Source organism: Canis lupus, chromosome 23 (assembly GCF_003254725.2).
Source record: "Canis lupus dingo isolate Sandy chromosome 23, ASM325472v2, whole genome shotgun sequence".
Lineage (NCBI taxonomy): Eukaryota > Metazoa > Chordata > Mammalia > Carnivora > Canidae > Canis > Canis lupus.
In genome coordinates this window covers 25820301-25848198 of record NC_064265.1, presented here as the reverse complement: position 1 = coordinate 25848198, position 27898 = coordinate 25820301, and the positions used below count along the sequence as shown (strand labels likewise).

The window sequence follows — 27898 nt, the reverse complement described above, 5'->3', positions numbered from 1 at the left end:
CCCAGTTCCTGCTCTGGGCCATGGATAATGAATGAAGGCATGAATGAGCACCTGCATTGGCCTTAAACCTTTTAGTGTTTACTATAATTTTCTCAGAACAGTGGACAAGTTGATAAATACCGTGTGACTCATTTGAAGAATCTGGTGTACTTCTTAAGAGGCATGTTGATTATGCTTTGGTTTAAATAAGTGTAACTAGTCAAAATAGGGCGTTCCTTCTTTGAATTATACAAATAATCCAACCTACATATATTTAGTTTCTATAAAATAATGATTGTGGCAGTTAGTGATATGTACTATAAAGAAAAACAAAGCAGAATTTAAAGAGATGGAGAATGAGGGATTGCTGTTTATTACTTAAAAATGGTCACGTAAAATGGATGAGTAATATTATAATGCAAAATATTGGGACATTTAAATACAAAATGTTGAGATCTATACTTAAGGCAAGCATCATCAATTGTACCCATTTGAGCTATGAGAACTGAATCTGGCTACCCCGGTTTCATAGTGATTTTAGAGCCAAAAAGATTACTTCAGACAGATCTTTTGGTAAGTAAAATAATTGATCAGCTAGCTATGCCCTGATCTTTTTTTTTTTTTTTAAATTCAAGCATGGCTGCTAAAACAAACACATGTAATTTGGAATAAGAACTCAAAATTGGATCTTTTATTTTTATTTTTTTTCAAAATTAGATCTTTTAAAATCATTGATAGGAACATTAAAAATACTAGTGTAAACATTGTTTTAAGGGGTGTGGGGGGGTTCAGTCGGTTAAGCGTCTGGTTCTTGATTGTGGCTCAGGTCATGATCTCACACTTGTGAGCTCAAGCCCTTTGTTGGGCTCTAAGCTCAGAGGAGAGTCTACTTGAGGTTCTCTCTGTCTCTCCCTCTCCTTCTGGCCCACCATCCCCTGCTCATGCTTGCTCTGTCTCTCTCTCTCTCTCTCTCTCTAAAAATAAATAAACCTTCAAAACAATAAAATAAATGTTGTTTTTTGATCCTCATGGTAAGTTTTAAACTAATTTTCAGATGAAGGCATTTTAGCCTAAATGAGTAAGGTGTGTAGGTGGCAGAGCTTTCTATAAGATGAAGTTGAAGATTTTGTTAAAAACAAATGATGGAAAATATAATTTAAAACACAGATGTGTATACATGTTTATTTGTAGTTTCTCATACTGAAACAAACTCCATTCAGTATTGACTCAAGGTTCAAATTCAGTGTTGTACAAGCCTGACTATGAAACATAATACTCCCAACCTGTGTGAACCATTACATGGAATGCAGGATTTCTCATTGCGCGCATGCACATTTGAACTGAGTGGTGGGAAGTGAGATAAAAGAGCATTTCACCCCAGCACCTCAACCTGTTTATAGAGGAGAGCCTAATGCACGTGTGTAGACTGGGACGTGGGTGTCAGGTGTAATCCCGTGTCTGGGTGTTCTCTTTGCAGATGATCCAGTCTCTCAAAGCCGTCATTGAAAATGCAGATGCTGTGTATGAAAAGATTGTACACTGTCAGAAGGCAGGTAAGCCAAAGTTTGTTTCTCCTCTTTAAAATAAAATCAGCCACATCATCTATTTAGCCTTTCAAACTACTGTGTCTTTTTGACACTATGTCTAGGAAATCAGATATAAAAATTATTTTTTCCAGTGTAAGGAAAACACTCATTCACGGCTTCTCAAGGCTGGATAACAAAATCACCTGGGAGAAGCTTTTGAAATATCCTGACATAGGTCTGGGGTGTGGTTGCAAAATTCCTACCTGTTAGAAGCTCCCAGATGTTTCTAGTGAGTGGCCAAGACTGAGAGCTGATACACTGACGTCCTTCCCAGTGTGCCCTGCTGCTGACCCTCCTCTAGTCCCCCATGACCTTCTGGCAAAGAGTGGGGAGGGTGAATGAGGCTTGAGCAGAGAGAGAATAAGCTTTTCGAGAGGAGAGTGGGCATTCGTTACAATCTCTTGACACTTTTCAATGCACTGGCATGCTCAAGTGCTGATGAATTCATCTATTTAATATCAAAATGTTATACCGCATTATAAAATGCTACCATCGAATTAATTTTAGTTGAGATAAAACCACAAACTCAAGTATTCTGCATTGTAATAAGAATAGACAAAATGGAATTCTTTGAATTTTTACGTTTTGTTTGGAGCATCATTTTGGAAGATGTTACTATGGAGAATATTTGTAATGTACAAATAACTGTATCTGTCCTAAGTTCTAAGATTTCTGGTTGCCATTCCTTTTTTTTTTTTTTTTTTTACTTAAAAAAAAAAAAGTTTATTTTTTTGTAATCTCTACACCAAGTGTGGGGCTCCAACTCACTACCCCAAGATCAAAAGTCATATGCTCCTCCAACTGAGACAACCAGGCACCCCTGGTGGCTATTCTTTAAAATTAAGAGACTATAAATATCATAAGTGATGGGGCTAAGGCCTGGAAAAAAAAATCCTCTCTTTATCTCAGAAATGAACTCGTTAAAAATAGATCAAAGAAAAGATACATGTGACAATTTTCTCTTTTTGGTATTTATTGAAGGAATATGCACATTAGTGACTAATCAACAGGCAAAAATCCTCATCTTGATTTACTCACTTGTTCTTTCTACTTTTAGTCCTTTTGGGGCTAATGCTCCCTACAACCACAACTAGAACAAGATACTTCAAACACCATTTTTATCCTCTCACTTTGTACACAAAACCATCCAGTAGCTGACCAGAGTCTGTTGTATCAAATCTAAACTTCTAACTTCCCATGCAAGGTTACCTACTTACCAGCCAACCCATTTTGCCAATACTGTATAAAATTTGTTAAATCATCTGTTCATTCATTTAATAAATATGTTTTGAACTTCTACTATACCAAAGGTACTTGTAAGAGCTATCACATATCAAAATATTAAAAAATAAACAGGATTAATGTTTGCCTTCTAGAACCTTCCAATCAAGCAGGAAATATGAAAATAATCACACATACTCAGATGTATTGAGTACTTATGCTGTGTTACTCCGGAGTCTGAATTTGGTTTGTGGAGCCGTAGGGAGCCATTGATTTTTGAGCAGAATGGGAGAGAAATTGAACTTTAAGGTGATGATAGCTGTGTGCAGAGAATTTTCATGGGCAGAACCCAACTGGGAGGCTGTTGGGAGCAGTGAGAAGGGGGAAGTGATGGTGTGCATCCAGCCTGGCCTTGAGCAGCTCTTCTGCCTTCCCAGTGTGTTTCTCCTTAGTCAGATTTTCACAACCCTCTCCTCTGTCTGCCAATCTGTACATTTCTTCATTTTGTCCACAGTCTTCCAGGAGACCTTTTATGATTGCAGGAGTTATGTTACCTAAACATTTTATTCAGTCCTGCGGAATGTGTTTGGTTCAGCTCTCAGACGTTCAATTCCTATATGTTTTATTAATATCCTCTTCTAAACAGGCTAGTAACCTGCTGTGCCATAGGTTTGCATATTGAGTTACTCTGCATATTGAGTTTGCATATTGAGTTGCATCTTGTAGTTTACTCATGACACCTGTACTAACATTCTGCAGAATAGTCCCTGGAATACTAACTGACTAAATGTGATTTGACTTGTATTAAGGATTTAATTCTACTAAATGCATGAATTATCAGGAGAATTGTAGACTGTTAGAATCTGAAGCTGCATTTATCAGAAAAAAATAACTATTAACAATTTGAGTTATTGCCAAGTCTTTGCAACTTCACTGGTTTGCATTTGACCATTTCTAGCATATGCAGCTTTATGTTGTTGTTCTGCTTAATTTTAGTAAGGGATGTATTTGCTTATATTTAAAAAGCTGAAGAGTCTTATCTATTAAGAATTTTGCTTGGAGGGCAAAAAAGAATAACCACTGTGTAATGGTTCATGTTGCTCTGGGTTTGAAGATCTTGAGAAGCACGTAACGATTATCTTTTGGTTTCACAGTTACTGCTGACTGCCTACACAACCCTTCTGTTATCCCAAGTGCTTATTTTAGAGTCCTTGATCTTTTGTTTCTCATATTTACAGTTATCGGAAGGGCATATAGTCATTAGTCATATGAAGAATTGCTAATTTGTATTGCTCAAAAACATTTGCATGAGATTTTACTTCTGATAAATAATTGCTATTGTGCTTGCAGAACTTTAGTCTGGCAATGACAAAATGAAGATACAGGTACCAAAGTGCTGTAAGAGAGGATTATTTTAGAAGCATTTCAAACTCCTAATCACAAATTTATATTCTTACTAGATAAACCTTCCTCTAAACAGCTAAGTGAAGTGAGGAGTCACGCTGCCACCTCCAGCCACATGTTAAAAAGCGTGCCTAGTTTGGACAGGTTCAGACTCCCAGCTATGTGATTCTTTTTTTTTTTTGAGATAAAAATATGTTTTGCCAATGGTGTTCTCAGGAAGAAGGGGATAAAGCAGGAGAAGAATGCTGAGAAGTGAAGACCCACCCCCAGCCAGGGTGGGCTAGGAACTTAGAGGCCTCCGGATAGGCGGGCAGATGGCCTGAAGGGACCCTGGAGCAGACAGTGAGAACAACCAGGAGATGGGCAGTTCGGGCAGCCTGTGGAACCTACTCTCTTAAGGGGAGAATATTGCCACAGAGGGCTGGAGGGTCAGAGGGAAATCTTTATAAGAAAGCCATGTCCCTAAAAATAGGAAAGATCTACTGAGGAAGTGAAGAGGAAGACATGAAAAGATGAGACAGAGGGTAAGGAGGGAAGAAGTGAGGAGGGTAGGAATCCAGGACAGTCAGGAAACACTTGACCTCAGAAAAGGGGATGGACCCCTCTTTCCAGACACTCCAGAAAGCTGTGATATTCAGACAGATTCCATCGGGCAGTGGATGAGGACATAGTGGACATAGTGCCCTAGAAGGGCACTGGCTTTGGGAGTGAGGGAGTGAAGGGGGCGCCCAGGGACAGGGGCAAGAGTGTGGGAGTGCTCTGGCAGGGTCACACACTCTAGTGCCAGTAGAGGGACAGATGAGATGTGGGATGGTACAGGAGTGGTGTGGGGCAAGGGGGTCTGGGCCGACGTGTGAGGGAGAGAAATGGGTAAGTAATAAACTGCATGGCTACACAAGCATGAGTATGCATAAATCCATGAGCATAGGTGAGCACACTCACACTCTCTCTCTCTCCTAATGTAATGCATGCTTGTTCTTCCAAGAAATAGCGAAGTAGGAGATGGGTGAGGAACACATGCAGGGGAGCCAAACAGGAACCTACAGAAGAAGAATTTGCATTAAGAAATGCTTCATAAAAGTTCTTTAGAAAGTTTGTAAAAAGGTAGCTAGGTTCTTTCTGGGGAAAAGTCTTTTTCACTGTGTAATATTTATCTCTTTCTCTCTTACACTGGCCAAAAATGGCAGGCTATCTTTGAATTTTAATTTCCTCTTTAGTTGCTGCATTGATCTGCTTCGTAAAGGATAGAAAGATGATGTAGAAGAAAACGCTAACTGCTTTGCTTCAGTGAGTTCGATGTTTTTATCTGGTGAATTTAAATGGAAAATAATTTGCTGTCTGGAAAGGAAAAAGAAATCAATGACATACTTCTTGTTAAAGATGGTGAATTAACACATGCACCTCATTTCCCCTCCCTTCTGAACCTCATTAAAATGGCAGTAAGGGTTTTTTGTTGTTGTTGTTTTTTTTTTTTTTTTTTTAAGGCATAAACCCATAAGGACAAAAAAAAATGTGAGGAACAAAATTTCTGAAACTGAAAAACACTGGAATAAGTGATAATTGACTTAGATGACACAAGAGAGCTGAATCTGAGGCTGATTAGCTGGGCACGGGCAGGCAGTCTGGTTTACACTGCAGACCACCTCCACCTGCCACCTGCTCAGATGCCCCTGCATGTTGGAGTAAAGGTAGGGATAAAAGAGAAATGTCCAAAAGCTGGGTTAGGGAGCAATTAGACCCCAGAAGGCTGGGAGACTACATGTGTCCCGACAGTGGAGATGTTAAAATAGCAAAGTTTCCATCCTTCATTTGGGAAGTTAAGTAGATAGTGCTCAGGAGGAAAAAAAAAAGTCTAAACAATATAAACATGTTACTTAGAAATATGGACATACACATTAAAAAAAGGAAACAAAAAACTGAGCTAGAAGGATTGAATATAACTACTTCTAGAAAGGGGGAATGGGTAACAACTATTTGGCTCTTTAAACCATGTGCATAATTTTGATAAAAATTAAATTACTAATAAATTTAAATTTAATTTAAATGATTAAAGTAAAAGAAAAAAAAAAAAAGAGGAAGGAATCAAGGACCAGAAGCTGCCACAGGAGTCCCTGACTGAGGATGTTCCAAGAGAAGACATGGGCCATAGTCCCAAGGCATGAGGGGCAGCATTGAGTGATTAGGTGAGGTTTCTGCCAAGATCTCCAGCCGGCCCCCCTGGCAGCATGGGTGGGCACAGTGCACAGGTGATGGCTGGGTGTCTTGGGGCGGGCGGGGCAGGGGGAGGGTTGGGGGGGCGCACGAGAGCCTGGTTCCTCTTCTAGCAGGAGAATTGGTTCTGCCCTCTTTTTGAATGACAGAGGAAGATCAAGCTCTCAATGAAAGAAACCCCTGCCCACCCTAGAGCTATTTAAATAGAAGTGCCTTTTCTAAAAGCTCTGTGGGCTTCTCATGCATGGCAGGGTCGCATCATTACCAAGTGGGATATAAGCTAACTTCCCCAAATAATGAAAGCTTTCATTACCCTTCGTTTTAATCCTTTTAATGGAATACTTTCTATAATAGATTCTGTACATCCCTGCTTCCTTAAATTTGGTTTGGCAAACAATCTGAACTTTGGTGACTGAGGGTCGTTTTGAGAGGCTTCTGTTATCTTGCAGTTTAATGGCAAGTCCCCCAGGAGCCTGTATGTCCTGGAGGGCCCCTAACCCTCTCTGTCGGCTCAGATCCTGTTCAGGGTTAATGGTTTATTTGTTACTTCCACTCAATTTTCACTTCCTACTGCTAATTTGTACTGTATCCGACTGCCTATTAGTACCCTGGACTCTTTCTTTCCTTTCTAATTTGCTGCTTCTAGTCTGCTGAGCAGTTGGCATCTCCCCTGTGGCCCAAGCTTGATAGATTTGTCTCACTAAAAGCAGGTGAGAGACCGACGCACTCCCACACGGAGAGAACAAGCAGAGCATCAGACCAGGCCTGGGTTTGATTGCTCCTTTTTTATTTTGCAAACTCCTCCCATCTCAGTGTGTTCCTAGGGGCTGGGGTTACCAGATAAGCAACCTGTCACCATCCATCACGTGCTTTGTTCACATCAGTGTCTTACCCAGCACAGGAAACAGAAGTATCTATAAGATTTATCCTGAAAGCACCTCACAAATGTTCTGTTTGAAAAAGTTTGCAAATAGAGACCTGGGAGCCTATAACTTTTGTTTTCATTTATGTCAGGATGTTTTGCAGCTGTGTCTTGACAGAAGCAAGAGGTTCTTCCCTGGGGATCCAGAGACCTGTATTCTTGTGTTTTGCTGTGTGATACTGGGTTAGTCACTACCCCTTTCTGTCTCTATTTTCTCCTTCTAAGGGACATTGGAGTATTTGATCTTCTCCTGACCACTTCTAAAATCTTCTGAAATGCAGTGACCTAAGACCAGTTACCTAATTACCAATTTTGGAATGGCTTGATTACAGTTACTTAAAAAGATTACAAGATTAAACAAGTAATCCCATCCAGGGGCATGGGGATACTGAAAGTGCAGCCCATCAGCATGAGTTTCAAGAGGGAAAATCAATGCCTAACATCAAAGCCGAAGAGTGACCTCTCTGAAGGTGGGATACAGACCTGGAGTCAGACCCCATAAGTTCTCTGGGACTCTCAGCATCTGTACTCTTCTTAAAGAATGGGTGTTGAATTGCCAGATCCTCCCCCAGGCACTTGAGTTAACTCACAGTTAGTGAAGCCATGGGAAGCCAAGAGGTTGCAAGGTCCGCAGTGGCCAGGCCAGTCTGCCCTACCTGCCCTTTTGTTCCACCAAAAGGAACCTTCATTGCTGATTAGAGAGAATAGAGAGAATGATCACAAAGGTGACAACTAGGCCAATTCAGAACAAAAAAGTTTCAAAATAAGCACTCCGTGTCTATAACCCTCTGCCTCACCACACCCCTCTGTTTCCTGTACCCATCACCCATCCCATTTTAAGATCCCCACATCGTCATATTAATGGTATTTCTAAGTGTGGTTGTGGTCACAACGAAGCACATGGTGTAAATAATAAGTACAATGGAAGTTTAAAGAAAGGGGTAAGCCCGGAAGGTTTTGTTGGTAGGGAAGGAGGTAGACTTGAATCTAGGGACTTGAGGGCATGGAGGATCCATGGAGGCAGAGCAGAAGGGACAGGGCTTTTGAGGCTGGCCAGAGTGTAGAAGTTCTCATTATCAAGGTGTGCTTTCTGTGCGCATGAAATCTATTGTCCTGGCTAACGGGAGATACTTGTTTTAGGTAGCCTCAGAAATTAGGAGTGGAACTAGAGCTGGCTTCAAAGGATGGAAGCCTTTTAATTCAAGGACAAAGTATTTGGGATTGACTTTCTAGGACAGCATTTCTCAAAAATAGATTCAAGGAACACTAGTCATACTTCTCAGCAAAGGATCTCATCGTCAAATTCTCATAGCAAAACTGATTCCTCTTTGGAGATTCTCAGTACACATTAGCATGCTAAATATCTTCCAGGTTAACTCAGTGTGTCCTGAAGGTACATAGTTATAAAGCCTTTGTTTCAACTCCTGTCAATGTCTGGAATACTTTAGGAAACTGCTATAGATGGGGGTGCTAAATAGTTTGGGACAGGCTTGGGGACTCATTGGTCTGGGGACTCTGCCCTTTGCCCTATGCTTTCAGATGCTCCCTCTGGCAATGGAATGGGAATGCTTGCAATGTCAGAATAGGAAGGAGTTGATTGTGAAGGTCTGTTTCAAGTTTGGTGAGCATGATCACAGTAGGATGGCACTGCTATAACAAATACTACAGACCGGACAGTTTATAAACAACAGAAATTTATTTCTCCTAGGTCTAGAGGCTAGGAAGCTTAAGGTTATGGTGCCAGTAGATTTGATATGGTGGCGGGTGACGGTCCTCTTCCTGGTTCATAGATAGCACCTTCTTGCTGTGTCCTCACATGGTGGGAGGGTCTAGGAAACTCTCTGGGATCCTTTTTATAAGGACACTAATCCCATTCATGAAGGCTCCATCCTCATGATCTAAGCAACTCTCCAAAGCCCCACTTCCTAATACCATCACATTGGGCATTAAAATTACAAAATATAAATTTGGAGGGGGAAGCAAACATTCAGACCTTAGCAGATGATCAAATGGAAAAAGCTAGCAAGTGTTGAAGCAACTATAATGAAGCTTGGGATGGAGTCAGGCTTACAGATAGAATTGGTGTCATCCATATGGAAGTTGGATGAGTTCTCTCAGGAGGAAAGAATTGGGAGGAAATACTGAATATTTGAGGAGATGATTATGAATCTGTAATTCAGACTGGTTGTTTTACTTTCCCTCAAGTCATAAAAGCATTCCCAGCACACCTGATACCATACAGTTCACTTACTGTATATTCTTGCAACTTGAATATAAACTACTTGAAGGCAGGAGTTTATTCATCACGTATCCCAAATTCCAACAATAGTGCCTGATACTGAGCAGATATATGTTGAGTTGAATTGAAGGTTAAATGCTGCATTTATTAGTTCATTCCTTTATTCACTACTTATGAGGTCCTTACTCCCAGTATGGCAGAAGCTGGAAACTTGGCTCCTTGTCCCTGGGGGGTGGGGGGGAGAAAGAGGGGGCTCCAGGTGGAGTGTTTGGAGACATGCCTGTGAAGAGAGCCCCCCTACACAGCGTATGTCATGCAGTAGTAAGAGGACACTGCTGTGCAGCCACAATAGCATGCCCTGTGATGAACTCTGTCGGGGGTGATCAGGGAACCAGATCTCAGAACAGGAGTTGAGTCTGGCAGGTGGTTTGTCTGGGAGCAAGGCTGGTTGGGACAGGAATTCCATGCAGGGAGAAGAGTGCACACAGGGTGACACAGGATAGCCCACGCCAGCAGTGGCCGTAACAAAGACGGGAGCCGCAAATGAGGCTGGAGGTGTGGGCAGGAAACAACACAACCCAGAAGCTTGAACATAACATTGAATGACAACAAAAAACTTGACATATTAGACTGCATGAAAAGAATTCTATATAGCAAAAACTATCAGGAGCAAAGTTCCAACAAAAACTACAAACAGAAAAAGTGTTAGCAATACATATCACAAAGAGCTAATGTCCCTACTATGTAAGGAACCCCTAAAATCAGTAAGAAAAAGTCCAACAATCCTATATTCTTGCAAAGAATTTGAACTCTTTATGGTAAAGAGAACTTAAAAGACTAAAAACAAAATGAAAAGATGTTCAGTCTCATTTATCAAAGATGCAGATCTGTTCCAGGGACAGTTATGAACAAAAAGTCTAAATCCCTGCCTTTGTGAAGCTGAAGTCTAGTTGTGGAAGACAGAAAATAAACAAAAACCAAATAAATAAAACATTTAGGTGTCAGGCAGTGGTGAGCGTTTCAGAAACAAAGACAGAGAATGGGATTGAGAGTGCGCAGAGTGCAGGCAAGACCGCTCTTTTAAATAAAGCGCTCTTGGAGGACCTCAGTGACTTTTGACAAAAGCATGATTGGAGGTGGAGAGCAAGCTTTCTAAACATCTGGGAAAGGGATGATCCCAGGAAGACTGAACACAGAGACCTTGAGGTGAGAGCATTCATGTGTCAGCGGAGGAATGAGTAGGCCAGCGTGGCTGCAGCGTCTGCAAGGACAAGGAGGCACAGAGGGGTAGGAGCCAGCATTAACAATGAGCTGGAGTTAACAGTAGGCCAGACACCTGGGCTGGCTTTGTTCTCAGTGAGAGGAGAGGTCTTTTCCTAGGCCTGAGAAGAGGAGTGGCTGCAGCAGAACATATGAGGATAGGGCATGGGGTGAGAGCAGTGGCTGGAAGACTATTCAGGAGGCTCTTGCAACAATCCAGCCCAGTCTGTGGTTGTGGTCGGATGGATGGTAGTTGGGGTGGAATGATGTGAAATGGTTACGTTCTGGATATTCAGCTACATTTTGGATATGTCAGGATTTATGGTAGATTGGATGTGGGGTAGGAGGAAAGAAAGAAGTCAGTATGACTGCAGGATTTGGGGCTGGAAAGAGGACACTGCTATTTACTGAGGTGGGGGGAACTGAGGAGGAGAGGCTCGAGAGGGAACGTTAAAGATTTGGTTTAGACATCTTAATTTATGCCTGGCTGGATTCCATGTCTGGTAAGAGGTCCAGACTAGAGGAAATGAGTTTAGAATCCATAAACGCAAAGGTATCTTTTAAGGCTGGAGACCCGACGTCACCTAAGAAGTGACTGTGGCTGGAGAAGACGGAGCCCTGTCCCTCCAACATTGAGATGTCAGGGAGGAGATGTGTAAGACCAACCACACGAGGTTAGGATATAGCCAGGCAGGAAGGAGGAGGACACTGTGATCTTCTAGAAGTTGAGTAAATGAAGTATTTCAAGGAGATGCCACTTTTCATGCATCAGATCCAAGTGTTTATATCCAAGACGTCAGAGTTATATCACACACGGGTCATGATGGATTGGTGAGGATATAGGGGAAACCAATACCTGTCCCATTGTGGGGGGGCCACGCCTAGGGAGGACCATATGGCAGTGGACATCAGATTTATAAGTATGTGCAATTTGAACCAACAATTCCATTTTTTCAGAGTTTATTCTACATATATGATCACATACTTGGGGGAAGGACAATATGTACAGAATTTTCTTTGCATTACTGAGAACAAGCTTAACATTACACCCTAAATGTTCAATAGGAGGGCCCTTGTTAAATACATCCTGATAGAGCCACATAAAAAAACATTATGCTACCATAAAAGAGAATAAAATATAAACCTGTATATATACGTTTACCTGCACCCACACATGCTACGTACTACACTTATATAAGGAAGATCTTATATATACATACAGGAGATATATATCCTGTGTGTGTGCGTGCATGTGTGTGTATTAAAACATATTATTTTCAAAAGCAAACAGTGTGTGCTATTTGCTAAAATTTGTTTTAAAAGGTGGGGTAGGAGAATAGGGCCTGTGTGCTTATGAGGACATCCGTCTGGGAGGATACCTATGGGGGAGTAACAGCAGTTGCCTGATGGGAAGGGAGCAAGGAGACTGGGAAAGGAAAGATAAGACTTTTCAGATTGCTGAGTCATATCACAATATTATCTGTTCAAAAATTTAGATAAGAAGAGGTACAAAAAGCAAGGGAGGTGCCAAACTGTGGTAGAGAGGAAGGATCCGATTTAAGAGTGGCAATACAAACAAAGATGTCCTAGGTTTAAAAAAACAAAAACAAAAAAACACTAATCTTTGAGTATAATTAGGGGGTGAAGGTGGCCTTTTTACTTCTCAATGAAATGAAATGGAGAGGGTCCTGCTATAACCACATCATTGCTCCTGTGACCCCACCCCATGTGCATCAATCACATGGCCACGTGTTGAGGATGGTGGCGTGGCACTTGGATTCCACCAAGAACTGAAAGTTATACAACTTCCTCTCACCTAGATTCACCCAGATGGAGCAGGCTGGCGGAGGAAGGAAAACCTCCCTCGTGCAATTCATTCACAAAGTGTACTGCTGTGGATGTGGCATTCTGGGGATCTTGTCATCCATCTGGGTTTCATGGATATATTTAAGAGACCTGGTTTATCTCTTCCACCTCGTGTGGAACGGGATTTAACAGCTCAGAAATCCATCTTAAAATAATTTGGCTTTTGTTAATGCCAAGATAGGAAAGAAGGCCAAGAAAAAGAGACTACCAACTGGAGCTATATGAAAAATAATTAGGCATTTCCATGTCTCCATGGGGATTATGGTGTAAATGCCCACATGTCAGCAGCACACACAAACTTAAGACCCCTGTGGTTTTGGGGCAGAGTGTATAGTTTACAAAGGCTGTATATTTTAATGGGTGCTATATGTAAAGTAGTTGGGAAAATAACCAGATACAGTATTTTGTTTTTAAGATACTCTGAAGTGCCACGAGACACGGGCAGACTGCACTTATTAGGTACTTTTAATATTGCTAATGAATCATCCTCTTGAATGAGGTCCCAAATAGACCTGTGTTATATGGAATTCCATCTTCCAGGAAATATGTCTCACTACACCTACTTTAGGAAATTTGAAATAAATTAAAATATAAATAACATATTTCTTATGTCACCATTTGAAAGATTTTGCCCTTGCTTGTGGTTTCTATTTTCAACACATAAAAAAAAATATTTTCTCACTGGATGTGTTTGTGAGCTTTTTAGAGCAGCAAAGTAAATTTTCTGTTGAAAAACTAATCTTTAAGTATTTAAGTTTAAGATCAATATGTCTCTCTTAGGAGTATTTTTTTAAATTATACTTGTTTCTAAAAATATTTAGCCTTGTGCTGCATGTTGTATTTTAGATTCATATCATTTAGATTGGTAGAGAAAATCCCAACCAGAATGTTTGAAAGGTCATCTGCTTTATGTTTGGCAAGAAGAAATGGCATCCATTTCAATCGAAGAGGAAATGATGCCATGTTTCTGACTGAGTCTCCCTTCCCTTCCAGGCAAAAGCTTCTTTTTCATATCTTAGTATTTATTGTATATATCATATATTTTTAAGTTTTTATTTTATTTTTATGGCTGGCTGGTTTTCATCTAAGTTTATCTGTGATAGGAAGCAGGAAACTTAATAGAGGCTACTTCCTACATCCCATTCTTTGCAGTTTTATAGTAACGTGTTTAGTTAATTTAATTATATCATTCTGGAAAATTTACACTCAGTTATTAATTTTTACAAACATGATACTTAATCTTTCAGCTTTACCTTTTATTTTTGGTCACTAAGCTTTAAGCCCTTCCAGAAAGAAACTCTTTAAAATATTTAGGTTATAAAGTATTTTGAAATAATAATTGGAAAATAATGTGAAACCAATACCTACCAATATAAAAAACTTAGCTGTTTAGATTTTCAAGAGATGACATGGAAAGAAATGACAGCTCTCCAAAATGTTCTTAACTTTAAAAACAAATCATATACTTTTGTGTGGCCATACCAATTTTTAAATTTAATATTATAGTTATATAAATGGAAAGATTAAGTGATTTATGCAGTCCCCACCATAGACACATGGCCCTGTTTGCTCACATGGCCTGTGTCTTCCATTCCCTTAGACCAGAACTGACTGTACTCTCACAGAAATCACCTGAGTGATTTCTCTGCTGTTGGATGGCCAGCTATTCATTTCATTAATTCTCAGGTTCATTACCACCAAGAAAACTGAGCAGATTTTCTTCTTGGTTAACATTCTTGAAGAAAAATGACTCAGATCTTTTCCCTGGGAACAGAAACTTGGGGTCATGGAGTCAGAGGAACCTAATTGTAGGTGCTTTGGCACAGAGTAGCCAGGGCTCAAAGACAATCCTTTTGGCAAAAGAGTGGTCACAGCAGACCTGGCCAGCTCTGTGCATGAAACATGACCATTTGCTGCTTTCTGGATTATTTCCCCCAGGCTTTGGTCCGTGTTCCCATGCACTTAATTGGATTTGCGTAATATATACTCACAGTCTTCAGATTTTAATGCCTTCAGACACATCATGTATTTTGACTCTTAAATAATATAGCCCATTGCAATTATAAAGCATGTCATACTTTGCAAAGGTCAGTTTACCTAGTTAGCATTGGTTTTTCAAGTGAAGTTCATTGAAACTTACAAAGATTTCCATTTCTTTGAGCAAAATTAACTGTTACCTCTTGTCTCACTTGGGTGACAACATCCTGGTGGAATTGAGGCATCTTGATTGCTTCCTCTACCTTAATAGTTGCCCCTAAATGTTACAAATGTTAGCCAGGCTGTGTTTTATTTGAGGCTCTTGTAATGCTACTTAGTGTAAATCAGACAAGTATATGAGACATTACTAAAGAAAGAAAATACAAGATACTGTGAACAACCACACATGGCTCTAAAATATACAAATTTATGAATAAATTGTGTTAGTAAAGTATTTGGAAGATGCTGGAAACACAACTTGTTCATGAAAGAAAATACGACTTGTTCCTGAAAGGAAAAAAGATCCCACTTCTTATCCCCTCCTTATTATTGGCCCGGCATCTATTTTTGAACCCATAGATTGTTTTCACAGTGGGAGTTCTTGTCACTAAGCAGCGGTAGGACACGTGCAAGGACCTGCTGCCTCACTTCTCTTCAGTGCCTGCCTGTGAGCTTTCTGTAAGTTCACTGCAACCCTCAGGCCACAGAAGCTAAGAGCCATGTTTTGTAAGAATATTAGAACCCTTTTGTCTTAAATCTGCAATTTAGAAACCTCCAGATAATGATTTTCCAGATGGTCACAGAAGAAATTTTCTCAGAATCAATAAAATTCTAATTATTTTCAGAAGCATGTAGATTTTTTTTGTTTTGTTTTTGTTTTGTTTTACCTATGATTCACCAATGAGAAATACTTGGGTTTTAGACTAAAAGCTCTCTCTTTCAGCCCTGTTGCCCCAGGTGAGTAAACAATCTCCACAGCCAGCCATCTCGGTGCTGGTGGGGCCGTGTGTGGCACCTGCCCTCACTCTGGTGTCTGCTAAGGGGATGACAGCAGCAGTGTTCTCCTTTTACTTTCTCAGAAGCTGGTTTGGGTGGTTCTGCATCTTCTTATCCTTTTAAGAATCCCAGAGCAGTGGGGCTTTCACTCTAAAATACTGGTAATATAGACAGGCAGATAAAAGACGCCCTGCTAATTGGTAAACAAGGAACATGCAAACAGTGGCTATTTACTTTGTGTAATTGCAGGTGTCAGTTTGGTTTACAGTGTAGTTGCGAAGAAAACAGAATGTAAAACTAATCTCCGTAGGCTAACACAAGAATTGCTACTAGAAGTGGCCAGGTCTCTAACCAAAGTAAGAGGAGGCGGAGGCATCCTGAGGCCCGGCCTGCACCCTGGGTGGAGTTGAGCTGTGTGCTGGCTGCTGGCATGCCCTGCGTCCCCAGCTCTGTGTGCTACCTGCTTGCTGAGGCTGGGAGTTAAGCAGTTAGCCTCTCTTTAATCAGAGTCCAGTGTTCTTACTCCTTCATTTAGGACACTAAGGCTGGCAGAGGTCAAGAGCAGGAAGTGATGATAAAGGACTCCCTGGCCACCTTGTTATGTAACTTTCCTCTATAGCAATTCTGTATTGCTAACAATTTTACAGTAGGTTCAAGGGTAATCAACTCTACCTTACGGCATATTTATTATCTGCTCATTTTCCATCCGGTCACTTAAGTGAAAACACAGAACAGACTTACTCAGGTTTTCAGAAAAATTAGTTTGTCTGATTTTTTATTTTTCAATCCAGTCTTAAATGATCAGTTGTTCGTAATTTATCCTGTAAAATTTTACATTGTAATACACAGACCTTGTAGCCTCCTAAATCTCCCATGCATAGTGTTTTTTCCTAGTTCAAAAATCCTGCTTTGATAGTGTTCCTACAGAGTTTATTTTTGCATTGATTTAAAAAGCAGCAGTTGTTAGGTACCCTTACATCATCATTTTAATGCTGTCGCCCTGTTTGCTGTACTGATGCCTCTAAACTCAGCCATTGTATTCCAGAACAAAACTATAAATATTTCTTTATGAAGGAGCTGCCAGTGAGTTGATAACGTAAGCACTAGTTCCCGTACCTCAGTTTGTTCCCCATACTTCTAGAAATCTGTTTTTTCACAGAATGGTCAGGAACGGGTTTAAGTGATGGGATTACAGATTTAAGCAATGGGTTTTAATAGGGCTCAACACTGCATATAGCCAAATGACCTACACATGGTGTATAATCAATAAATTATTCTCTTACCAATTAGTGGTGTTACTTCAAGTACCAAGAATTACTTTCATTATCTAAAATGATGAGACCCTTTATATCCAACCATTAAAAAAAAAGAAAAAAAAAAGAGTGGCTAGGCAGTCATTAAAAAAAAAAAAAATAGAGTTTTGACTGTGATGCCTGCTAACCCTCCCGTCTCCCTCACCCTCCCTGCCCGCTACCTTCCTTCAGGATAGATGGACTTGGCAGTGTCGTAATTCTTACATTTTTCTGAAATGCCCCTCAGATCATGGCCCTCTCAGACCTGCTGGACATTCTCTCCAACTTCATCATCACTTTCATTCTCATTCTCATCTCCTCATCCTCCGAATCTGGTTTTCCTCGGAGTGATCCCCAGCCCCCTTGATGGAAATCTTCTGGGGGTACTTGCTAAAAATGTCTCAGTCTGGACCTGCCACAGGCCTTCTGACTGGGATCCTGGGGGAGAAGCAGAGATCCTGCCTTTTAAACACACGCCCCCAGTGACTCTGTTGTACAGTGAGGTTTGGGACCCACTCCCCAGCATTGGCGTGACTTCTCTGTGAAGCCTGGCTATGATCCTCTTATAGGATCCTCCATATCCTTCGCCACAGTGTCTCTAACAATGGAGCCACATGCTCTTAACGCTTCCTAGATTACTGTGACACCTGCCTAACCGGCTCCTGACTCCTTCCAACTGCAGCCACTGAGGTGCAGCAGCTCCTGGCCCACCCAGGGCTCTTCCCATTCCTGGTTAACACCCTGTCTCCACCCCCCTCACACCGTAAATAGAGAAAAGGAGTTTTAAAACAAAAACAATTTGGCTTCCTTGTGGGCGTTGGGGCAGAGGTGAGAGAGGTGCTAACTTAGTCTCAAAAGTTTTGCTTATTAGATTTTCACCAGCTACTTTAAATCTCACTCTGCTCTTTAGACAGAATGGCATAACTTATGGACAGAAAAGAGGTAGTGCTTTTACATTTCTTAATAAGATAAAGACTTTTTCATTGGGCTAATGTTTCCTTGCTGAAAATAATTTGGAAAATAGGGAGAAAGTTACTTAACATATAACCCAGACAGGTTCTTTGTACTCCATGTTGATGTAAAGAACCAAAAAAGACCTCCTGTGACATGTTAGAGTAGATTTCCTGATAATTTAATATCAGAGGAATAATGCAATTTGCATCTAATATAATTAGATTTCCTTGTTATGTATGGACTGACCCAGTTCAAATGCGTAATCTCATTTGCTGTCCTTCCATATTCCCTTAGAACTGGGTCAGTGCCTGTGCATTAGCCCTTACAGCACTCTGCCTCATGGCATGATTACTGGGTACATATAACCATAGCATGAGATCATATTAAGGGTAAGGACTCTTGATTAGAAATAATTCATGGTAGTTGGAAAACCGTGGGGCATTGGGCTCAGGCAAAACAGTATTCAAATCTTTCCCATTTCCTTGGGAACGTACTATGGCTCCTCTCCATGTTTCTTCTGTAATATATGTAAAAAGCACCTGGCCAGTTTCCTCACTGGTGCCCCTAGTCCTTGCCCTGGGCTTTGCACATCACAGGGGAGCAGTGAAAGGTACCGTTGTATTATACAGGCCAAGGTCAGAATCCTTTGATTTACTTAAAGAAAAGCAGTATAGGCCTTGAATCAGTGGATTAGCAGGTGTTTTCAAAGATCAGTCTATAAATTATTAATATAAAAATTTTTAATGAAACTGTTGTGTTATGCAGCAAGCCAAATAATGAAATAAGTAACAGTGGGACCCATAGTCTTGGTCACTTTTTAAAGTTTCAGGTTTACATGTATTTTTTTTTCTTTTTGTTGGGCTTTATATTTTTAACATAATTTTTCCAGTCTTCAACGTGTCACCTTTTTTGTGTGCATTTTCAAAAGAATCTCATTAGTAATACTTTTTGTACTTCCCTATGGACTTTGATTGGACCACTGATATTTCATGAAGAGAGAGAGAAGAGGGAATATGTAGTCTCATTTTTTAGTAAACATGTAAAATAGGAGCTTTTTAGACAGCAAGCATATATGTATTCTGCTACCCTTATTTCTTTAAATGTTTCCCTGTTTCTTCCCTATTGTTACCATTTTTTATAATTTTAACTGTTTTTCCTTGAGTCCTCAGTCCTTCTCAAGGCAGCCTGTCCTTTTACTGCCTCTGGCCATGAGTAGATCTTTCCTTCAGAAAGCTTCTTAAAATTGAGGGTAGATGTTTGTCTAAGCTCAGCATTCCCTCAAAGACCATGCAGGTGTTTATCTTCTTGTTTATAGAGAGCTACTGCCCTACCACTTCTCTTGTGTCTCCTCTCTTTCCTGTATTCCAGTCATGAATTCCATCTGCCACACCTCAGTGATGCTTATAAGGCTATCGTGCCTCCTGACAGCTAGAATAGAAGCATTATGAGTGTTAATGACCCATCCTGAAATCCAGATCTTGCCAAAGCCCAGTATTAAATCTTATCAGAAAGCCAGCACATCAAGGTCTCACTGCTCAGGCTTCACCTGGCCATGTTCTAAGAAGTGGGTCTAAGTCATCACAGCACTCTCTTGGGGGGGGGGGAGGGGGGGTGTCTCCCAGATGAGACCAGGGAAAAAGAGTGTGTGGATGCATTTGCACATGCCCATGCATCCAATTAAATGCTATAGCAAAACACCTGGGTTTTGGAACAAGATTGCTACCTACTCATGGTTATTTCTGTTTGTTTTTAGGGTTTTGTTTGTTTGTTTGTTTTTGCAGTAAGCTAAGCCAAGTACATTCAGTAAAAGTCAGAACAAGATTTAGGGAATGCAGCCTGCTATCTGAGCCAGGTCGCCATCATGGTGGAGTGGGTTTAGTTAATCAAGTTGGGATGTTCTCAGGTACCATCACTGGCAAGAGAGAAATTTGGGAAAAGGAGAGTGGTTAGTGTGGTAACTTTCTAAACAATATAATGAATTTTACTGTTCTTTCTTGAAACCAGTTATGTTCTTAAATTTTATTAGCAGGAATTAGAACCATCGTTTCTATTCAGTGAGGGTGGGGGGAGAAGAAAAAAGACTAAATTGGCAGCTTTTACTGTATTTATCATATGTATCAGCTTTTGCTTACTGTTTAAAGACACTAAGAAATAAAGTTGCTGTCAATCACAGTATAAAGAGTTGCTTTGAAATGGTGTTGCATAGAAAGGGAGTTAGAAATTGGAATGCCCAACTGAATAGTAAGTGTTCACAAAAGAGCACAGGAAATGTCTTGTAGAGATTACAACTGCTACGCATTATTTGTAACAGCAAATGCTTTTGAAACAACCCGGTATCCATCGGGGAGCCTGGTTAAATAAATGCTGGTTCATCCACTCAAGCAGTCCACGTAGCTGTTAAAAAAATGAGTGAAAAAAAAAAAATGAGCGAAGGTGTGCTCTCCACATTGACATGGAGTGATCTCCATCCACTATGTAGTTACATGAGGAAAAACCAAAGTACAGAACAGGGTACTTCTAAACAGTGTACAGAAAACAAAAACCAAGTACGGAAAATTTTTGTGCAAGAAAGGAAAGATCATGGATATACATACACAGTTGCATATATTTTCAAGGAGAAACAATACAGGAAAAAGGTAAATTAAAAACTGCAAGAAATGTGTAGGGGGAAGGGAGGAGTCAGGGTGCAAGACACCAAGAGGAAGCAACGCTTACCAGAGCACACTTGATACGAGGTTTGACTTCAGAATCATGTAAAGCTTTGACATGATCGTAAAACAAATTACATCCATAAAAGTGCAGCCCCATCACACAAACACAGAGAATGAAAAAAACCCACAAAAAAAATAAATGAACCTAATTGGACTTTGTTAGTAACATAACGATATGGAGAAAAGAATTATTTGGACTGATCTTAGAACACAATATTCTTACTGTACATTCTTAATGAGATACTCTTTGAAGACCTTCTCCCCAAATGTAGATTTTAAATCAGATTTAGTAGTCTTACTATTAATAGTTAGGTTGATGTGGTTAGGAATTAAGATTTTCCACCTAAAAGACACAAAATAAGCATAAAATTTTAAAAAATAAGTAAAAACCTTGTACACTTAAATTTGTATTAGAAATATTAGCAGGCACCTGGGTGGCGCAGTGGGGTTGAGTGGCCAACTCTTGGTTTTGGCCCAAGTCATAATCTCAAGGTCCTGCGACTGAGCCCTGCATTGGGCTCCACACTCAGCATGGAATCTGCTTAAAAGATTCTCTCTCCTTTCCCTCTGCTCCCCCCAGTCCCCGAACTAGTGCTCATGTGCTCTCTCTTTCTTGAATAAATAAATCTTTAAAACATAGAAGTATTAGCAATATTTTATTCTTCCCTTTTAAAAATAATGTGTCTGAGATCAGTCCAATGAAAAGGCCTTAGGAAACAATGAAAGTTCCATAAAAATGGGCATTCCTAACACCCAGATTGTGGTCTTTAAATATCATTCCCCACTAAAAGAATCAAGAGGTCCTTGGAGAAATGTCTGGCTCTGGGGCCAAGGTGGAAAATGTACTTGGTAAGTCTAGAGCATCTTGTGCCAGAATGCTGATTAGTCATTCAAAAGGACTTAGGAACCAGTCTGAAGGGTTCCCATTGTCCAGAGGTAGTATCATTGACTGCAGTTCAATAAATAAAATTCCATGAGTTGTAATGGTATGAAAACAAAAGAACCATCATACTACCTCCTGCATTATTGTATTGTTGAGACTATTTTGAATGACAATAGGGAATGTTCATTTGATTAGCTAAATTATGGTAAAGAGTCATAATGGAAATGCAGAGTCAAGGTTGGGGTCCTTGTCCCAGTCCACTCCCCTTCATAATAGGCATGCTGTCTAACCTCAGATTGACTCTCTGTGGCAGGAAGTACATTACTTTGCATTCATTTCATCTCCAGTTACCAATATGGTGTCAGCAGAGCTGACATCTGCCTTCTGAGGTTCCAAAGACCTGGCTTCTAATCCCAGCTCTTCCTCTTGCTCCCCCCACAGCCTCCCATCTCTCACCCTTGCCAAGCCTCAGATTCCTCATCTCTAAAATAAGAATGAGAATGAATGTGCCCTGTTCACCCTTCAAACCCGCAAGGAATGATTGCTGACCTCTAAGAAGCCTTCCGCCTTGCTGAGACCGCGAATTGTCAGTGTTTGCCCTCAATTATTACTTTCTTAACAGGTGCATTTGTGAACTTGCACTGGAGATTGGAATCCTTTTAGCTATACCAAGAAAAATAAGTATTGCCAGTTCATTACCGCAGGTTGGACGTGGAAGTAAAAATACTTTTGTTTCTTTCAGCCATGGAATTCCATGAACACTTGCACAGCATCGGCACCAAGGAAGGTTTGAAGGAACGAAAACTGCAAAAAGCAGTGGAGAGCTTTACTTGGAATATCACCATCCTAAAGGTACGTGGCCACGCTGTTTCCAGTGCTGGTGATGTTGCCATCTTTCTCAGCATGTTTCCCCTTTTTAGTTCAACATATCTTGCATCGTGCGTCCTCAGCCACTGGGGCGATAGCACCCCACAGCAATCCAGTGAGATCTCGGCCCTCAGGAGAACCTGCAGGCACGTGGCTGGGCAGTGCGGCATGGAGACAGCACCGGGGCTCTCATGGCTGGCACACTGTGGCTTCTGATAGGAAGGGAAAGGACCTTGGCTTCTATCCTTGAAGCATCGTCAGGTTTAGAAATGCCTGCTGTATGTGAAATGGATGGCGTGATTACAGTGGGAATGATTGAGAATTTAGATTCTAATTACTCAAATGTCATTTAACTCTTTAAAGTATAATCACAGCCTTAATATTAATATGATCCCAGGACAAAAATAGGAAAGACTTATGTGGGGCATAATTTAAACAAATATGTAAAGGAATTGCCGTTTAAAATAAATTTTCCTTCGAGAGAAAAGCCATCTGTTTGCCTGGCTTGCTTGCTTCCTTCCTTCCTTCTCTCCTTCCTTCCTTCCATCCTCAGCGTGACCATTTTTAAGATGTTATTTTTTTATTATAAAAGCAATACATTATCATTGTTGAAACTGTCAAAATAGAAATGCAAAGATGAACATAGTCCCACTGTTCAGAGGCATTTACCGCTGGCCTTTAGCCATACATTCTCCCTTTTTCTCTGTGCTGCGTATGATGTGACATGATTTTAAAAATAATGCTAGCTATGTACCTTGAAACTTCTGTTAAGTTTTGTCTCAGTGGTCTTTACTTTTCTTCTTCTTAGTGTTTGGGAACTTGAGTAATCTAACACAAAAACATTATTTCACTCTGGATCTTGGATCGCTAAATCTAAAGTACTCTCTGGTATTCACCCTCCAAACTTTCTGCTCCCTTGAAGTCAAAACTGTAAAGACGTTATCACAGCTGTCTCTTTTAATTTCCCTGTTCCCCCTCAAGTTAAAAGATCCATTCCTGGAGCTGACAACAGTTTTTGATGTGATTTAATAAAAAGTCACCCTTCCAAAGCTAGCCAACTTGCATTTTCTCACGTTAAACCTCTACTCATTTTTATAATTAAAATCATTTCTTGACTTCTTAAAATGCTTCCCTTCCTTCACATGTGCTTTCTTTTGTAATCTTTCAATCTTCTGCTTAGAAGTTAACTTTGATAGTTTGCAGTTCAGTAAACAGCAGATAGAAGAATTTACAGTGAACCCGAATTTGGCTTTGTAATTTGCTGACTCACTCCCACTCAGAGATAGGGGTACACAATAAATTTCCTGCGAACCTCAAGAAAAAAAGCACAGTAGTTTAAGCCAGTGGTAGAACAAATGCTCATTTTGCTTTTGTTTTATTATAGGCAAAAACAGACTTTTTTTAGGCAAAAACAGTGGTAGAACAAATGCTCATTTTGCTTTTGTTTTATTATAGGCAAAAACAGACTTACTTTGGTCCGTAAGTCCAAACTTTAACCTGTGAACTATCTTTGTTATTACTCGTCTGTGGTCTAGGAACTGGAAGCCTGGGAATCACCTGGGCGCTTGTTCAAAACGCAGACTCCCAAACCCCACCCCAGATCTACTGAATCAGAATCTGCATTTTTACAAGAGCCCAGGGGATTCTTGTGCACATTAAAGTCTGAGACGCACTTGGCTAAGAGCCACCGAAAATGGGAGCCTGGTGCACATATTAATGAAAAACAGCTGACATAAAGTAATATACCAGATTTTAGAAATAAGTAATTGAAGCAAATAGCTACACTGAGGAAACCTATTTTCTTTTGAGTTATGTCCAGGAGAGAGAATTAACACCTCAGACTTATGTTCATATGGAAACTAACATATAGGACAGGATAATAGATCTTTTTTAAAATTTCCAGTGTATTTGCCCTTGATGGTGTTTGAGTTTGGTAGAACCTGAGTGATTAATGGGGAAGAACTAGAGAGATCTGTGTGTCATTTCCAAGCAATGAAAGGGCTTTTTCCACTCCTGGGTGTTTCACAAGTTTTAATTTTGTTTAAGAGAATCAGTGACCTCTTGGACATGAATTTAGGTCTGAGTTGAGCTACTAGCCTTTTTGGGGCAGGAGGGAGTTGGATCCTTTGGATTCCTCTGACCACTTGTTCTTTGTGGTGAGCTTGGAGAGGTGGCAGCCCTGTAGGGGATGATCTGTCACCCAGAGTGGAGGCCTCCTGCCATAAATTCCTTTCATGTAAGGACATTCCTCCCAGTTCTTATGAATTTTTACTTGCTTTGTTTAGTTTTGCAATTTTAAGAATTGCTTTAAAATACATAAACGAACAAAGAAGAAATGTCCGTTGTGATCACTACACCCAGAGTTATCTACTATTGACACCTTGGCATATTCCAGTCATTTTTATTTTGAATAGAAATTATTCATTTGTTTTTGTAAATGCATCTTCATTTTGCAGAACCTTTTTTAATGTAGAAAAGATAAAAGTTTTAAAATGACCTCAAACCCTCTGAGAAATAACTATTATTAAATGTAGGTGACCTTACTTTGGGTAACATTTTAGATGCATATGGATGATAAATGGATGGATGGAGATACATTTATTGATTCTGAATCATACTTCTTTTTTCTATTTTTGACATCTTTGAAATTGGTATGTATCTTACAGTCCATGACATTTGTGTACTGTATCCTAGTTCAATTGGCAGTGACTTATTTTCTTAATGGTACATCTGACAAGAACTAGTGTCTCAGATATTGTGAAATAAGATACTCCAGTAGATGGAATCCTACTGTAATTACTCTTTTTAATTTTTTTAAAAAGTACTAAGTTTTACCTAGTTTAACAGAAGTAAACCATAAAGAAGCTAAATGAATTTATAAGAAATAAATATCTCACAGTAAAGATGATTCAGCAGTTCATTTAATTTCTTTCATTTAGCATGATGCTTTTTGATATTCATCCATGTTGAGGTGTGTTTCAGCAATGCATTCCTTTTTATTGATGAACAGTATTCTGTTTGATGGCTGTGTTACTCTTTCATACATTCACTGGTTGATGGACGTTTGGATTGTTTCCAGTTTCTAGCTATTGAGAATAAAGCTGCAGTGAGCATTCACATGCAGATCTTTGTGTGGACATGTTCTTGTTTTCTTGGGTAAATACCATGAGTGCAGTTGCTGGGTCATATGGTTAAATGTATGTCAGACTTTATTAGAAATTGCCAAACTAGCCCGTTTAGTATCCTCTCCCCCAGCAGTGTTATGAGTGTTCTGATTATTGCACATCCATGTCAACGTTTGCTATTGTCAGTTTAGCCATTCTAGTAAATGTATAAAGGTTGAACATCTTTTTGTTTGGATTTTTTTAAGCTTTTTAAAAGGATTATTATGAGTCTTAGTCTGGTTTTCTTCATGTTTTTTCTGCTTACTATTTGTTGAGCTTCTTTGTGTGGAATTATAGTTTCCATTAAATTTGGAAAAAAATTTAGCCATTTTTTTCTTTAAATCTTTTTTTTTCCTGTCTTACCCTTTCTCTCCTGCTTCTATAACTCCATTTATACATATATACTGCTTGATACCTTCCCAGAAGTGACAGATACACTATTCATTTCTTTTAAGGTCTTTTTTCTTTCTTTTTTTTTTTTTAAATAGTTTCTGTTAGTTCTACATTTTTTAGCAATATTGCTATATCTTCTGCAGCATCTACTCTCTGCCATTAATCCTGTCCAGCTTCCCACTTCTCTCGTCTTTGTGCTCATCACATCCTCTATCTTCGTGGACCTAGGTATTTACAGTGACTGCTTAAGAGGCCTGCTACTCTGTCCCTCCCATCCTAGCCGCCGTGCCTCCCTGAACTCCAAACTCCCATCTCCTCAGCTCGGTGGGGCCACTGAGCTCTGCTTGGGCTCCACCCACACTGCAGCTGGGAACCCCTCCAAGTAGACACAAACCCTGTTTGTGTGTGTCTTCCCTCAGAACACCCTGTGTTGCACTGTCTGAACATCATTGTTTAATATATTGAATCCAGTTTTCTCCATGTGTGTCAGACCTATTCCTAACTTGTCCCTTGTCACCTCTTTCATCCCACCCTCTGTCCCATCATCTCTTCTGCTCCATCAAACAGAAGTAAAAGAGAAAAGGACACTCCATTTGTGTCTTTCCAATCTGATTGGCTATTGGAAGTTTCAGGATTTTTATGAATTGCCACTGTGAATTCTGTGAATTTTAGAAGTTTATTAAATTGTGTCATACCCTTTTGTTTGTTTGCTGCTTGTGTTGTGTGTGTGTGTGTGTGTGTGTGTGTGTGTTTGCTAATTTTTGCTCCTTTCGTCAGGAATGTGGGAAGGAAATTCTGTTAATACATTTTTCCACCCACCAGTGTAATCAAGATGTTCCTCTCCTTTTATTTTCCATTTGCTAAAATATTCACTGAACTGGTGATCACTTTCATTGTTTCTATTTATAACAATTCCCAAAATGGTAGAATTTCATGATAGAAGAGCCCCTCTTTAATTGTTTCCTTTTGGTGCTAAGAAGCCAAACTCCTGCAGGCTAGCTCACAGAAAAGGGATAAGATGCTGGCTCAAGGAAGGGATCATGAAAGTCAGGGAGCCCTGAGACGAGAAGCTGTGGTCCAGCCTCACGGGAGTAAAGAGGTCAGGAAGCCCAGCAGCGCCTGGGCAGCTCTCTGGGGGCCTGTGGCCATCTGCTTTGTCCTCCTCCCTCCGCCAGAGGCTCCTCCTGCTCTGTGACTTGGTCTTGCCTTGGTCTGGCCCTGACTGTACCTTAGCATTTTTTATTCTGAGTCCTCAATCTACTCATATTTCCTAGTTCAAATTACAAAGAGAGGAAATCTCATCGACTTGGCCTATCCTTTTCATTTCACGTCCAGACCAGTGATCCTAAAGTTATAAGCCTCCCCTTTTATGAAATTCTTCTTGGATCAAGTTCTCTACCTGCTTCAATCCACTGTGCCCAAAAAGGTACCATCACACAGCACAAAATACAGCCGTCTTGACTGGCCACTTCAGTTCTCTGTTGCTGTATAACAAACCATGCCAAAACTAACGGTGTAATACAACTTCCTATTTTGTATGACTCTGTGGGCTAGCTGAGCTCAGCTGGGTGGTTTTTCTGCTCCCCTGGTGTTGATCAGGATCACTTATGAGGCTTGGTTCTGGTGGGAGGTGAGCTGGCCTGGACGATCAAGAAGGCTCCACTTACATGGCTGGCATTTCACCAGTGATGGCTGGAGTGGCTAGGTCTCTATCCTCTCTCTCTCTTCCTCTCCCACATGATCCATCATCCTTCAGTAGACCAGCCCCAGCTTCCTAAATGGCTGCGAGATTCCAAGAAAACAAAAGGAAAAGCTGCCAGGGTCCTTAAGACCACTTCCTCCGTGTTTAATTGACCAAAGCAAACCAAGACCAATCCAGATTCAAGGGAGGGGGAAGTGTACTCCTCCACCTCTTAGTGGATGCAGTGGCATGCCTGGACAGGGATGGGAGGAATTACAGGAGGCTGCCTTTG

General features: G+C 40.3%; 1 protein-coding gene across 1 annotated transcript in view; it reads left to right on the top strand.

Annotated features, from left to right (window-relative positions):
- PLCL2 (phospholipase C like 2) overlaps positions 1-27898 on the top strand; it is a 185868-nt gene that overhangs the window by 145799 nt on the left and 12171 nt on the right. Inside the window, exons 4-5 of the mRNA XM_025448823.3 lie at positions 1457-1532; positions 22244-22353. Of these exons, the coding sequence (XP_025304608.1) occupies positions 1457-1532; positions 22244-22353 (186 nt within the window). The remainder of the gene's footprint in view (positions 1-1456; positions 1533-22243; positions 22354-27898) is intronic.